The sequence below is a fragment of the Haliotis rufescens genome, unplaced genomic scaffold, assembly GCF_023055435.1.
Source record: "Haliotis rufescens isolate VD_foot unplaced genomic scaffold, xgHalRufe1.0.p SCAF_16, whole genome shotgun sequence".
In the NCBI taxonomy this organism is placed as follows: domain Eukaryota; kingdom Metazoa; phylum Mollusca; class Gastropoda; order Lepetellida; family Haliotidae; genus Haliotis; species Haliotis rufescens.
The window spans coordinates 3,314,451-3,327,771 of record NW_025963846.1 but is presented as its reverse complement, the minus strand read 5'-3'; the positions used below and the strand labels follow the sequence as shown (position 1 = coordinate 3,327,771).

At 41.4% G+C, this 13,321-nt stretch overlaps 1 protein-coding gene across 1 annotated transcript; it reads left to right on the top strand.

Annotated features, from left to right (window-relative positions):
• The first annotated feature begins 4,360 nt into the window (after positions 1 to 4,360).
• On the top strand, positions 4,361 to 7,004 carry LOC124144907. Its single transcript, XM_046514524.2, has 4 exons — positions 4,361 to 4,449; positions 5,542 to 5,644; positions 6,261 to 6,415; positions 6,590 to 7,004. Exons 1-4 carry the CDS (start codon positions 4,401 to 4,403, stop codon positions 6,721 to 6,723), a joined length of 441 nt encoding a protein of 146 aa, XP_046370480.2. The 5' UTR covers positions 4,361 to 4,400; the 3' UTR covers positions 6,724 to 7,004.
• Positions 7,005 to 13,321: the final 6,317 nt, after the last annotated feature.

Below are 13,321 nucleotides of genomic sequence, written 5' to 3'. Positions count from 1 at the left end.
GTGAAGATCCGGGGTAGAATACATTGTAGGGTGAAGATCCGGGGTAGAATAGGTCTTCATCCATAACACAAACAGTGTTGCCGATCTTGAACGGGAAATCCGACTTGTGTGGGATAACCTGACAGTCGACTATATCCAGGCTCTGTACAGGAGCATTCCGAGAAGGATTTTACGTGTAATTACCTCAAAGGGACATATTACCAAGTACTAAGGTAACTATTCACGTTTATGAGTCACCGATTATTTTATTTTCACCAAAACATTTTTCAGACGAGAACGTCACGCTGCTGGCCGCCATGTTTGTTTTCCGAATACTTTTGGCGGAAAGCTGTATTTCGTGGTATTGTGACAGATGTAACGACATACGCTCACTGCTTGAATGATTTTGAGAATTACAAACAAACCGCACGAGAGGAGGTCCTGCTCTAAGAAGATTCAGTCGAGCAGAACAAATAGTGTATTATCAAACTCGATCAACTAGATCTGTGTAACTACCGTATTAGACGTAATACGCGCCCAGGGCGCTCTCAAATTAGTAATATGGGGCTCTTATTAGAATGGTATTTTGTTGAGAGAAAAAAAAACAGAGTTGAAAGATAAATTTCGTGGTTTATGCTGACAGCCTGAAAATGTTTGTATACGCCAGATATATTTCTCCAGAATTTAATTGCCCATAATTAATTGTGTATATAACACACGAGTGCGTATTATACACGAATAAATAAGTCTTGTATACATTGATCAATCGGAAGGGGTGCTAATTGGGATTGTTCACTAGCCAATATATTAACAAATATCGCCGTGGGCACTTATTAGAGCGGGGCGCTTATTACGTCGAATACGGTATTCGTTTTGTTGATCCTTTAAACAGCACGCACGAAACAGGTGAGTTAAACAAGATCTTTGCGAAAAAGAGCGGTATATATAGCGCAATGCACATTATTAGTAAACTGCCGAATCGTATTCAAATACGGATATAAGTGAGTGAGTGAGTTAAAATTTAACGTCGCATCCCTCTTTATTTCGATTATATTTTCGTAATTTCAATTATTTTCTCGTTACTTCGAGTTTTTTCTTGTAATTTTGATTATTTTCTCGTTATTTCAAGTTTATTTCAAAAACCCGAAACTGCGATTATTTTCCCGTCACTTTATTTTCTCGTTATTTCAGTTATAGTCAAAGGGACGGGAGGTCCATACAAGTTAATGCTTGTTTCGAAGACAAATAGGCTGAATTTTCCAAAATCACACAAGGGAGTGCTGAAAACATGACTCCGCACTCTTTGCAATGGTATTCATCAAAGTTGACATTTTATGATAAAAGGGCATCTGAGATAAGAATCTTTAGTTAATGGATTATCAGTTAAACCAGGGGTTTACAAAGCGATCTTAGCTCTAAGGTGATCGTAAGCCCCATACCTTAACATAAACTTACGACAGTCGTATCGCTACGGTTGTTTTGTACAAGGGGGCACGGGTGGCCCAGTCGTCGAAGGTGCCGCGATTCGCTGTGCAGAGTTGCGTCCCTTGGACACGCCAGAAACCTATGATTGTGGGTTCGAATCCCGGTTCGCCCCGATTATGTTTCTAGGTTTGTCAGCACCATACCCGTGCTCGTGGGTTTCAACGAAGTGGTAAACGTCTAAGAACTGCGTCACTTGGGGCTTTCCTCCCACATTAAGCTGACACACCGTCATATGACTGGAATACTGTTAAAAGCGGCGTTAAACACAACTCACTGTACTGTACTGTTTTGAACAACGGCACCCATTTCGGTCCGAATCTGTAAAGGAGAGCACAAGAAACGTCTGTCAATAAATGTCAATCCAAAGAGGTACTAGTATTTTACAGCAGCTTCCATTTACAATAATTATCCCTAAGCGTCCCTTATATCACTTGCAGTGAGGATGTCTGCAAAAGAAGTCTAATTAGGCCAGCACAATATATAAACATATTTAGTATATCTGTAACTATGATAATTAATTCCATATTTAAAATATTTTGAGATTTTTCTTGTGTATCGAAATGTCGACACGATCGTAAAAAATTCAAATATATTTCAACTATCCGCATTTGCATATCTTGAAGCCATAAATCATTACTGACCCATTTGATTGTTGCCTGCTGTTAGAGTTATGATCCTGTTCATATCACATGGCGTGAAGATCCGGGGTAGAATAGGTCTTCAGCAACCCATGCTTGCCGTAAAAGGCGACTATGCCTGTCGTAAAAGGCGACTAACGGGATCGGGTGGTCAGGCTCGCTGACTTGGTTGATGCATGTCATCGATCCCAATAGCGTGGATCGATGCTCATGATATCAATCACTGGATTGTCTGGTCCAGACTCGATTATTTACAGACCGCCGTCATATAGCTGGAATATTGCTGAGTGCGGCGTAAAACAACAAACCAACCAACGAACCAATCATATCACTTAAATTGTTATTAAAGCTGTTTACTTTAGTTTACCTGTTTACAAAGGTGCATTTATGTTCAGCAGACATCTTGAAGATCCGGAGTAGAATAGGTTCTCAGCAATCCATGCTTGCCGTAAAAGGCGACTAACGGGATCGGGTGGTCAGGCTCGCTAACTTGGTTGATACATGTCATCGATCCCAATGGATCGATGCTCATAATGTCAATTACTGGATTGTCTGGTTCAGACTCGATTATTTACAGACCGCCGTCAAATAGCTGGAATATTGCTGAGTGCGGCGTAAAACAACAAACAAACAAACAATTGCGTGGATCGATGCTCATGATATTAATCACTGGATTGTCTGGTCCACACTCGATCATTTTACAGACCGCCGTCATATAGCTCGAATATTGCTGAGTGCGGCGTTAAACAACCAACCAACCAACATTAGTGATGTGCCTTGGCATTTGGTCACCATCAAACCAAACACTAAATTTGGTTCCATATTCTATAACTTCCAGCTATGTCCCTCTGGTGCATATTAAACATGAGTTGGTGTGGGAGCATTTCTCCAAACACTTGATGAGAAGTTTGTTCGTTTGATCTTCTCAACCAATGTTCTTTTGGACGGCGGAAACGCATAAGTATAATGCAAAAAGAAGTGTTGAGTCATTACTTCAGCGCCCCCTAGTGTGAAAATTGTGCCTCAGATTTTTGTGAGACAAACAGTTTTGTAAAAAGCAGCCTTTTTTGTCTTCGAAACTAGCATTAACTTGTATGGACATCTTTGGTGAAATAAATTGTTCCCATCTCTTGGACTATTAATATGTTCTCGAATATATTTTTCTCTTTACTTCGATTATTTTCTCGTTATTTTAAGTTCATTTAAAAAAACACGAAATTTCGAGTTTTTTTCTTGTTACTTCGATTATTTTCTCGTAATTTCAAGTTCAATTTAAGCCAACGAGTATGTAAACAACTCGTCCCTCTCTCAAATGTCATTCTGTACCTGGCGTGATTATATTGTGGTTATATTTTCATTGCTAGTATTAAACACTACAAATTGTCACACTGACATTTTTATGACCCTAGAATCCCCACACAGTTGTTACTTGAATCGTCGATAGTACATAGAGCCCCACTCGTAACAACCATACCTGTAGGTGGTTTTACAGCCTTTTGTCCATGCTGCATTCCAACGTCTACCTCGTACAAACAACTAGAACACAGTCATAAGTATAGCCAGTATTTCTTTACCCCTGTATATTTTAGGTGTAGCTCTGATATTACCATTGAAATTAAAGCACCCATTGAGATATGTTCACATAACAGCCCAAAATTCCGCACTACCAAAAATGTACGATTGTACATAATAGGTCAGTCTCTGTTATTAACTGGGAGAATTCCAGTTAACCTGTGACTGTAATCAGTATAAAAACAGGTTTCCGGATGACTAACGGGATCGGGTGGTCAGGCTCTACCCCGTGAAGATTCCGGGGTAGAATAGGGCTTCAGCAACCCATGCTTGTCGTAAAAGGCGACTAGCGGGATCGGGTGGTCAGGCTCGCTGACTTGGTTCATGCATGTCATCGTATCTCAATTGCGTGGATCGATGCTCATGATGTTAGTCATTGGATTGTCTGGTCCAGACTCGGTTATTTATAAGCCGCCGTCATATAGCTTGAATATTGCTGAGTGCGGCGTTAAACAACAAACAACTGCTATAATCAGGGTGTACCTGGATTCGAACCCACGATCGTAGGTTTCTGGTTCTCCTCACTCTGCACAGCTAATTGCGGAGCCATAGTCGACTGAGCCACCCGTACACCCCTGTTCGGCTGTCACCCCGACTTTTAGCAGGGTGTAGAATTATAGACTCTTTTCATAGACTCCCTGGTTTAAGCGTCCTTGGTTACCCCCGATTGCTCAACAACTAAACATAACCTAACGCTCCAGTACGGGGTTAGTCATCAGCTGCAACATGGGTGCGCTCAGTTATATAACCGGACTTGCAGTGTTTTTCCTGGAAGGTATTTAATACATGTCATCTTCAGTTGTATTATCCAGTTATTAATTAATATTTAGTGTTGGGGAGAACTGAAAGTATATGCCTAGCACCGATCAGACGTAAGATAAATATTTTGTTACATATGTCTCTTAGCAATTTCATTATTTGGCAACATGTCAATGCCGTGGTTATCAATATGCGGGTTGATAGTTTATTCTCACTTAGTCCATCTAATGTAATGCTATTATGGTGTATATACATTTTATACTGCTGAGTACTTACATGCGTAAGTTATGTTTTAAGTCCATGTTCCCATCTTATACACCGTTTGTTTGTATGTTGTTTAACGCCGCACTCAGCAATATTACGCCGCACTCAGCAATATTCCAGATACATGACGGCAGTCTGTAAATGATCGAGTCGGTTTATGTGTATGCACTGTGTGTGTGTGTGCCTGTGTCTATCTGTGTGTGCAGTGTGTGCGTCTGTGGATGACTGCGTGTACTAGCTACTCCGGACTTATCCGGTTTTATGGTGCTAGCCTATGATGTCATACTACAGTTTAACATTAATGCGTCTTCAGCAACCCATACTTGCCGTAAAAGGCGACTATGCTTGTCGTAAAAGGCGACTAACGGGATCGGGTGGTCAGGCTCGCTGACTTGGTTGATACATGTCATCGATCCTAATTGCGTGGAGACCCGTGAAGATTCCGGAGTAGAATAGGTCTTCAGCAACCCATACTTGCCGTAAAAGGTGACTATGCTTGTCGTTAAAGGCGACTAACGGGATCGGGTGGTCAGGCTCGCTGACTTGGTTGATGCATGTCATCGTATCCCAATTGCGTAGATCGATGCTCATGATATCAATCACTGGATTGTCTGGTCCAGACTCGATTATTTACAGACCGCCGTCATATAGCTGGAATATTGCTGAGTGCGGCGTTAAACAACAAACAACAATAAACTAACATTTATACACCATGGTGTGGTATGACGTGGAATCGAAACACTGACCTTCCATTCTCCTGGCGGACGTTGTCCACAGAAGTGGTTGACAGACCGTAAATTAACAAGCTTTGAAATACTATTTCACGATGAAGTTAATATTTCAGGCGTAGGCGCCTACCGATGTAAGACAAGCAACTACCCAGGATACAAGTACTGTGCTCACGGCTGTTGTGGCAGCGGCTACGGAGTATATTGCTGCGCCTACGTGTAGGTAGACAGGGGAGTGGGAGCGGAGGTTCACGTCGGATCAGCAGTAGTTTGGCCGTTAAAGAGACGAGCGGTAGAACGTAATTTATGAGTATCTGTTTAGGCACCGTGTAGGCGAATGGTTAACAAAGCTTTGATGCGAGGCACCAACCGCATTGATAGTCCAAATATATTTACAATAAAATAATTTCCCCCAAACGTTTAAAACAATACAGACATGTTTAAAACAATATCGGTTTTAATTCATTCCCTATTTTACATGTTACGCCATGCGTTTGACTACAATGCGATTACCTCCCTTACATTCCGAATGTGATAGGCAAAGTATTTTCATAGTAAATAAACGTTGGAGTCTGTTCAGGCCGGAAGTAGGTCAAACTGCCCTCAGCTTGTAATGAACAGGCACGTAGGCGCTGTCTGCCTTTGATAATAGCGGTAAATATTCTAACAACTGCATTTTAGGGTTTAAATAAAACTACAGAACAGAACGATTATATCAGAGCTCTTAGCCATGTAGTCTTGGACCCCTAATTAATCATATAGAATGTCCCAAACACTTGCTTGATTGGCCCTAGTAGAATATAACGTACATGAGTCCAAACTGCTGATTCTGCAGGAACATATCCCTCATCATAGGATGTAGTGTGGCTGCTGTCTTCTCCATCGCTATCGCCATTGGTGTCGTCGTTGCCTGCTTCAAGTCATCAAGTAGACAAGGCCGAGCGGTCGGCGGTCACCCTGTCGGCGCAACAACTGTGATGGCAACTACAGGTTTCAAAAATTACATCCAATTCCAAAATATATCTCATTGTAGTGCTCTTGAGAAACCATATTCTTCAGCTTGATCACCATTTCGGCTTATAGCCATAGAATTATAATATATTTTAAAGAAAAACGTAAACGCATATTATACAGAAGTACAATTTTTCACTTTTTTCGTTTTAGCTTCTTCCCAACATGGCGGATGTACAGCCCAGATGGTCCAGCCTCCAGCCTACAACGATGCCATCACTCAAGGCCCCGCCTCATACCCCCCTCCCCCGCCATACAGCTATCCACAGCCTGTATACCCTAAATAGAAAATTTGTTTGCCGTCTCAGAATGATATACCGGAAGTCATCACCGCTGATCAATATGTCCTTATGCCATTCATTTTACGCTTCCTGTATTTAGTATCTGACGTAACGCATTTATTAAATTACAAAGTGGCATACTCAAATCTAAATACCGAAATCGATTATGTAATGACATGATTTGTATAAGAACTATTCCAAGGCAATATTTTTCTGACTTTCCTTTTAACTGCTGCCTTTGTTTACTCGCAGATAGTATGATTTTTATTTTGTTTGTTGTTTAACGACACACTCAGCAATATTCCAGCTATATGACGGGGTCTGTTTTGTAAATAATCGAGTCTAGACCGGACAATCAAGTGGTTGACATTATGAGCATCGATCCACACAATTGGGATACGATGACATGCCATTTAGTGAACCTGACCACCCGATCCAGTTGGTCACCTCTTACGACAAGTACAGTCGCCTTTTATGACAAGCATAGGCTGCTGAAGACCCATTCTACCCCGGATCCTTGTGATCATCTAGAGGACACACGCCTATTCCTTATGTTTCGTACTCGTGAAGATCCGGGGTAGAATAGGTCTTCAGCAACCCATGCTTGCCGTAAAAGGCGACTTTGCTTGTCGTAGGAGGCGACTAACGGGATCGGGTGGTCAGGCTCGCTGACTTGATTGATGAATGTCATCGTATCCCAATTGCGTGGATTGATGCTCATGATATTAATCACTGGATTGTCTGGTCCAGACTCGAATATTTACAGACCGCCGTCATATAGCTGGAATATTGCTGAGTGCGGCGCTAAACAACAAACAAACAAACATTATGTTTCGGCGGTATGTAGATATTCCCTAAAGAAGTTCTGAATACAGTCGAACCTTGTTGTATCGAACTTGAATGTGTCGAATTCACGCTTGGCTCGAACCCATTTGGCAGTCCATAGTATCTAAATTAAGCATAATAATCCCCTGATGTCTTGAACCCTCGAACCTTTTTCCAGGTCGCCACGAATTCGACACAACGAGGTTCTACTGTATATGAAAATCAGGAGAGGAAACATATTTCCAAGCGTGTATATATATATATATATTACGGAATGAGCATCCAGGATCTTTGCGAATCTTGCAAAATAATGCATATCTGAAGTCTTGATATCATATTGTGCTACAGCCAACATCATAATGTTATGTTTGTTTTGTTTGTTGTTTGTTGTTTAACGCCGCACTCAGCAATATTCCAGCTATATGACGGCGGTCTGTAAAATAATCGAGTCTGGACCAGACGATCCAGTGATTTACATCATGAGCATCGATCCACGCAATTGGGATCGATGACATGTATCAACCAAGTCAGCGAGACTGACCACCCGATCCCGTTAGTCGCCTTTTACGACAAGCATAGTCGCCTTTTACGGCAAGTATTGGTTGCTGAAGACCTATTCTATCCCGGAATCTTCACGGGTCCATAATGTTATGTAAGCTTACATGGTCCTTGGACAGTCGTTTTCCTCAACGAAACAGACGACCACAGGGGTACATTAACCATTTAGTACACTCGTGAAAATGAGTAATATTCATTTGCTAACGTTTAAGACTTTCCTTTCTTCCTCAAATTTGCGAATTTCTATAATAATAAGTAGTTAAGTATTAGAGGCAAGATTTGCAGGACGGCCCCTGAAAAATTAATCATTGACGTCCCCCCCCCCCCCCCCCCCCCACACACACCTTAGCCAAACACCCGGGGGGGGGGGGGGGGGGGGGGGGGGGGGGGATGTACGCTTTTGAACTACCCTTGACCTGGCTAGAACATGCATGTTAGCCACGGAGGGACATCTTAAAAAGGGGTGAGAGATGTCAGGTATATTCTTAGAACTCAGGGATATTCTTGGGATACAAGTCCAAAAAGGAGACACACGTTGTAACTGTGTCTCAATCAAATCGTTGTGGACCCACAGACCGACTTGTGTCGTATACAGAAGGAGTCAAGAAGAAGTATCCTCCAGATCCTAAACATCTACGGCGGATATAATATAATGTTCAATAGTATCGACTGATATATTAACAATGATGTATTTTGCAGTTTTGTACTGATGCTTCGTGACTGATGTAATATTAAGAAAATAAAGTACCAATTGACTTTGTTCATTGTACAATGGTGATTGATGTAATGAGGCGAGAACGTGAAGCTCTCACGAACTGAAACACCACGGCGCCCGTTTGTCACAGGATCAAGGGAGTCCATGTGATTCCTGGTTAGAATTTTGGTCTTCAGCAACGCATGCTTGTCCGTAAGAGGCGACTAACGGGATCGGGTGGTCAGGCTCGCTGACTTGGTTGATGCATGTCATCGTATCCCAATTGCGTAGATCGATGCTCATGATGACAATCACTGGATTGGCTGGTCGAGACTCGACTATTAACAGACCGCCGTCATGTAGCTGGAATATTGCTGAGTTAAACAACAAACAAACAAACAACAAAAGATCGAGAGAAGTGTATGTGATAGATTCAATCCAACAAGAGTGCATGTATTAATACATTTACCAAACAATCCATGTAAACATTAATCTAGCTGTAGAATACGAGCCCCGAGTGATTCTTGTCTGCTCCATATTGAGAGGATCCTCATCGAAATAATTACATTTCACGACGTCACGTTAGAATAATGTCATTATGACACGTTGGCCAGTTGGCTAGACTAGGCGTATCACAGATAGTATTCAATAGGGATTAACTGAATTATAGCCAAGTATGTACCAGGGAGTATTTTAACCTTAAGGTGATTCAACATACATTTGAGTTAACATAAAAATGTTGACTGTTATAACACATGAACACACAATGACATGTAGAAATTGGTCAAATGTAACAAATGTTATAATTGGGATAACACCTTCAGAGTAAAGTACAGATTCTCGTCCATTTTGGGGTTTCCGGGATTCGAACCCACACTGCCAGAGTGAGGCACCTAATCGCCAGCACACAACATAACACAGTTGTCTAAAGAAATCCTGAAGTGCAAATACACATTTTTCATCACATATTTTCCAATATAAGTTTGAAAAAATGTACCTATTTCTTCATGACAGTATGTCAGTTATATCAGATATCAGACTTGATATGGATCCAAAATAGAATTGTCACAGTTCAACGCTCACAAATGCTTAATGAACTACTTTGCTGTACAATGTGTGCGTGTTTGTACGCCCTGGTCGACAACATCAGAACCCTTGCTTGTTATTGTGGCTATGTAATTATGCGGGTTTAAATATATTATATATGAGTGTGTGTGTGTGTGTGTGTGTGTGTGTGTGTGTGTGTGTGTGTGTGTGTGTGTGTGTTTTCTGGTGAAAAAGTTCTAAGCCTGACTAACTTTCAACTATGGACCATAACTAAGTGAACTAGTCAATGTAGTACATTGTTCAACTAGTTCATTTGGTCTGTAGAGGCCGTTTGTATATTAGTGACAGCCAGTTGAACGTGATAGGGGTCCAAATGGACACATAGATGGAAAAGAACGTGTACCGAGTAGTCATCAAGGTTTTGACATTAGAGAAAAGTACTCCCCAAGACATTCATGACAACGTCACAAGTGTATGGGGATAATTGCCCTAGCTATTCCACTGTTAAACGTTGGGCAGCTATGTTTAAGGCTGGGGGAACAAGCCTTGGTGATGACGCTAGTTCTGGACGTCCCTCAACTTCCATCATTTAAGTTGTGCAAGTTGTGCATAAATCATAACAAAACAATCCATTAAACATCAAAATTTAATTATTGAAAGCGAACTATATCAACGCGGAGAGTATAGTGACGTCATCCGTTCCAAACATTCCATTTGGAGTGACATCCCTTGGTTTTACAAACTGCAGAAACTGGCGGCTACCGCAATGTCATTCGCTTGAAATACAAATTGCACCCAGTAAAGTTAGCATTGGAATTGGAAAGAAATCCAGACCCGGCTCATGCTGAAAATGGATAAATGTTAACGTTCTGTGAACCTTTGGTGTGTGTTTGAGTCATACTACGACTGCTGATGACGGGGATTACTGCTGGAGGCGGCGCGGTTGGATTTACTGAGGCACGATAGTGTGGAGCTCGGTGATTTCTTTTGGTAAGTCGAGCATTCACTGCTATAGCTTCGAATGGACGCTTCATTTCGATGACCCGACATATACATGATCTGTCTGACTTCAAAGCCTGCATCATTCATAGCCTAAATCGATGTCGCTCTCAGTTTACCCTAATTATTTTTAATGTTATTTTTAAAAATTGAGGAATTCCCCTTAAGTAGTTCTGTATGTCTCCTCGCGATTGACAACATAATCACGTGACACGGTTTGGTTTGATTGTTGTTTAACGCCGCACTCAGCAATATTCCAGCTATATGACGGCGGTTTGTAAATAATCGAGTCTGGACCAGACACCAGCGATTGATATCATGAGCTTCGATCCACGCAATTGGGATCGATGACATGCATCAACCAAGTCAGCGAGCCTGACCACCCGATCGCGTTAGTCGCCTCCTACGACAAGCATAGTCGCCTTTTACGGCAAGCATGGGTTGCTGAAGACCAATTCTACCCCGGATCTTCACGGGTTTAAAATATCTGTTGAAAAACACATATACAGTGTCACCATCAGCCATATTAGTACATTTTAGCAGGACCTCCACATTTAATTAATGTTCTTATAAGGCTACATGAATCATTCATTCATCCATATGAACATAGTTTAACTTTTCCAAACGCTTTGAAACAGTTTTCCTCCTTGTAAATTTATGCAGATCACATGGTCCGAACAAATATTGACAGAAATTCCTTCCCCTTCCCTGTTAAACATAATAAAGCATAATAAATCTTCCGTGAGCGCTATTGCATTACCTGGCAGTTATGTATGTGCTTTCGGTGTTGGCCAATGATATGCAGGAAACTGATAGGTGTTTTTAATAATACGCAAGTTTATGGGTTACAGTTGGACAATTGCCAAAGCAAGAGAGTTGTAATGTATATATTTGTCAAGACCGAAAATAATCATTTGGTATTAATTTTTTGGCTCATGCTTTATGTATGTTTGACACAATAAATGCATGTCTTTGATAAGCATTATGAAACTGGATAGCAACTTCTTTATTATTATCAATACTGTGAAAGTAGAGTAATCGCTCTTTGAACTCAAGTACTTGCACCCATTATAATCATTTGAGAGACCAGTTTCTTTCTTTCACAACTTGATGCATGTCATCGTATCCCAATTGCGTGGATCGATGCTCATGATATCAATCACTGGATTGCCTGGACCAGACTCGATTATTTACAGACCGCCGTCATATACCTGGAATATTGCTGAATGCCGCGTTAAACAACAAACCAACCAACCAACATCACAATTGATTCCGTATCACACGTCTTGACGCATTAGATCATGTTATGTACGCTCAAAGAATTTTACAAGTAGATGGGAACATTGGTTCTCAGAAGACATCTCTGCTACATGAACATTTTACAATGTACTTGTATTTGAAATAGAATCACGATTTCCACGTTTACATCCTGTTCCCTAAACCAGATAGCTATATACAAACACATGGTTCATTGTTGTTAAACATGTCGTAATGTATTTTTCATATTATTGATAATAAGTTCCAATATGTGTCTTTTCTCTCTGCATGACGATCGTGATGAGGAAGTACCTGTGTGTTCCCTTTCCGCTGCCATAGTGTGTCTGTTTTCCTGTTTGATAAAGTTGGTTGTTGGTTTGTTTGTTGTTTAACGCCGCACTAAGCAATATTCCAGCCATATGACGGCGGTCTGTAAATATCCAGTGATTGATATCATGAGCATCGACCCACGCAATTGGGATCAATGACATGCATCAATCAAGTCAGTGAGCCTGACCACCCGATCCCGTCAGTCGCCTCTAACGTCAAGCATAGTCACCTTTTACGGCAAGCATGGGTTGCTGAAGATCTATTCTACCCCAGAATCTTCAAATGCGTGGATTGATGCTCATGTTGTCAATCACTGGATTGTCTGGTCCAGACTCGATTATGTACAGACCGCCGTCATATAGCTAAAATATTGCTGAGTGCGGCGTGAAACAACAAACAAGCTTGTATACACATTCAAATAAATAGAGGATATTTTATGAGTGTTCATGTCATACTATGTTCACGGCACGAGTGTCGAAACTCCGATTTTTCCCGAGCGAGAGCAAATCACCCCAGAATACCTTCTGTGTTGAAAAGCAGCATGACTGAAATTTGATTCACATTGACTTTTGACTCTTTCATATGGTGAGTGAGTGAGTATGGTTTTACGCCGCTTACCCTGTCATGTAAGGCGCTGTGCAGAGTTGCGGGGTATTTTGGGACAGAAGCATGCAACAGTACAATACACCGGTCCCAGCTTTATTACCGAGTAACCCCACACTCACATGCGATCGCATTCGGGATTCTAAAACATACGTGTTCGAATTCTCTAGGCAAACAAAAGGGTTGGCGTAGTGTTTACTTTAATGATGCACGTGCTACCCTTCACAGTGTACACTCCTGTGCATCTCTCTTACATTCTTCCAGGTTGTTCTTGGGTAGAGTGGGACAAGG

Excerpts from the sequence above, each read along its gene's own strand:
- LOC124144907 (XM_046514524.2), top strand. The coding sequence starts at position 4,401 with ATGGGTGCGCTCAGTTATATAACCGGACTTGCAGTGTTTTTCCTGGAA. Across the intron at positions 5,645-6,260 it reads GTATATTGCTGCGCCTACGT|GAACATATCCCTCATCATAG; the intron begins GTAGGTAGACAG and ends CTGATTCTGCAG. Across the intron at positions 6,416-6,589 it reads AACTGTGATGGCAACTACAG|CTTCTTCCCAACATGGCGGA; the intron begins GTTTCAAAAATT and ends TTTTCGTTTTAG.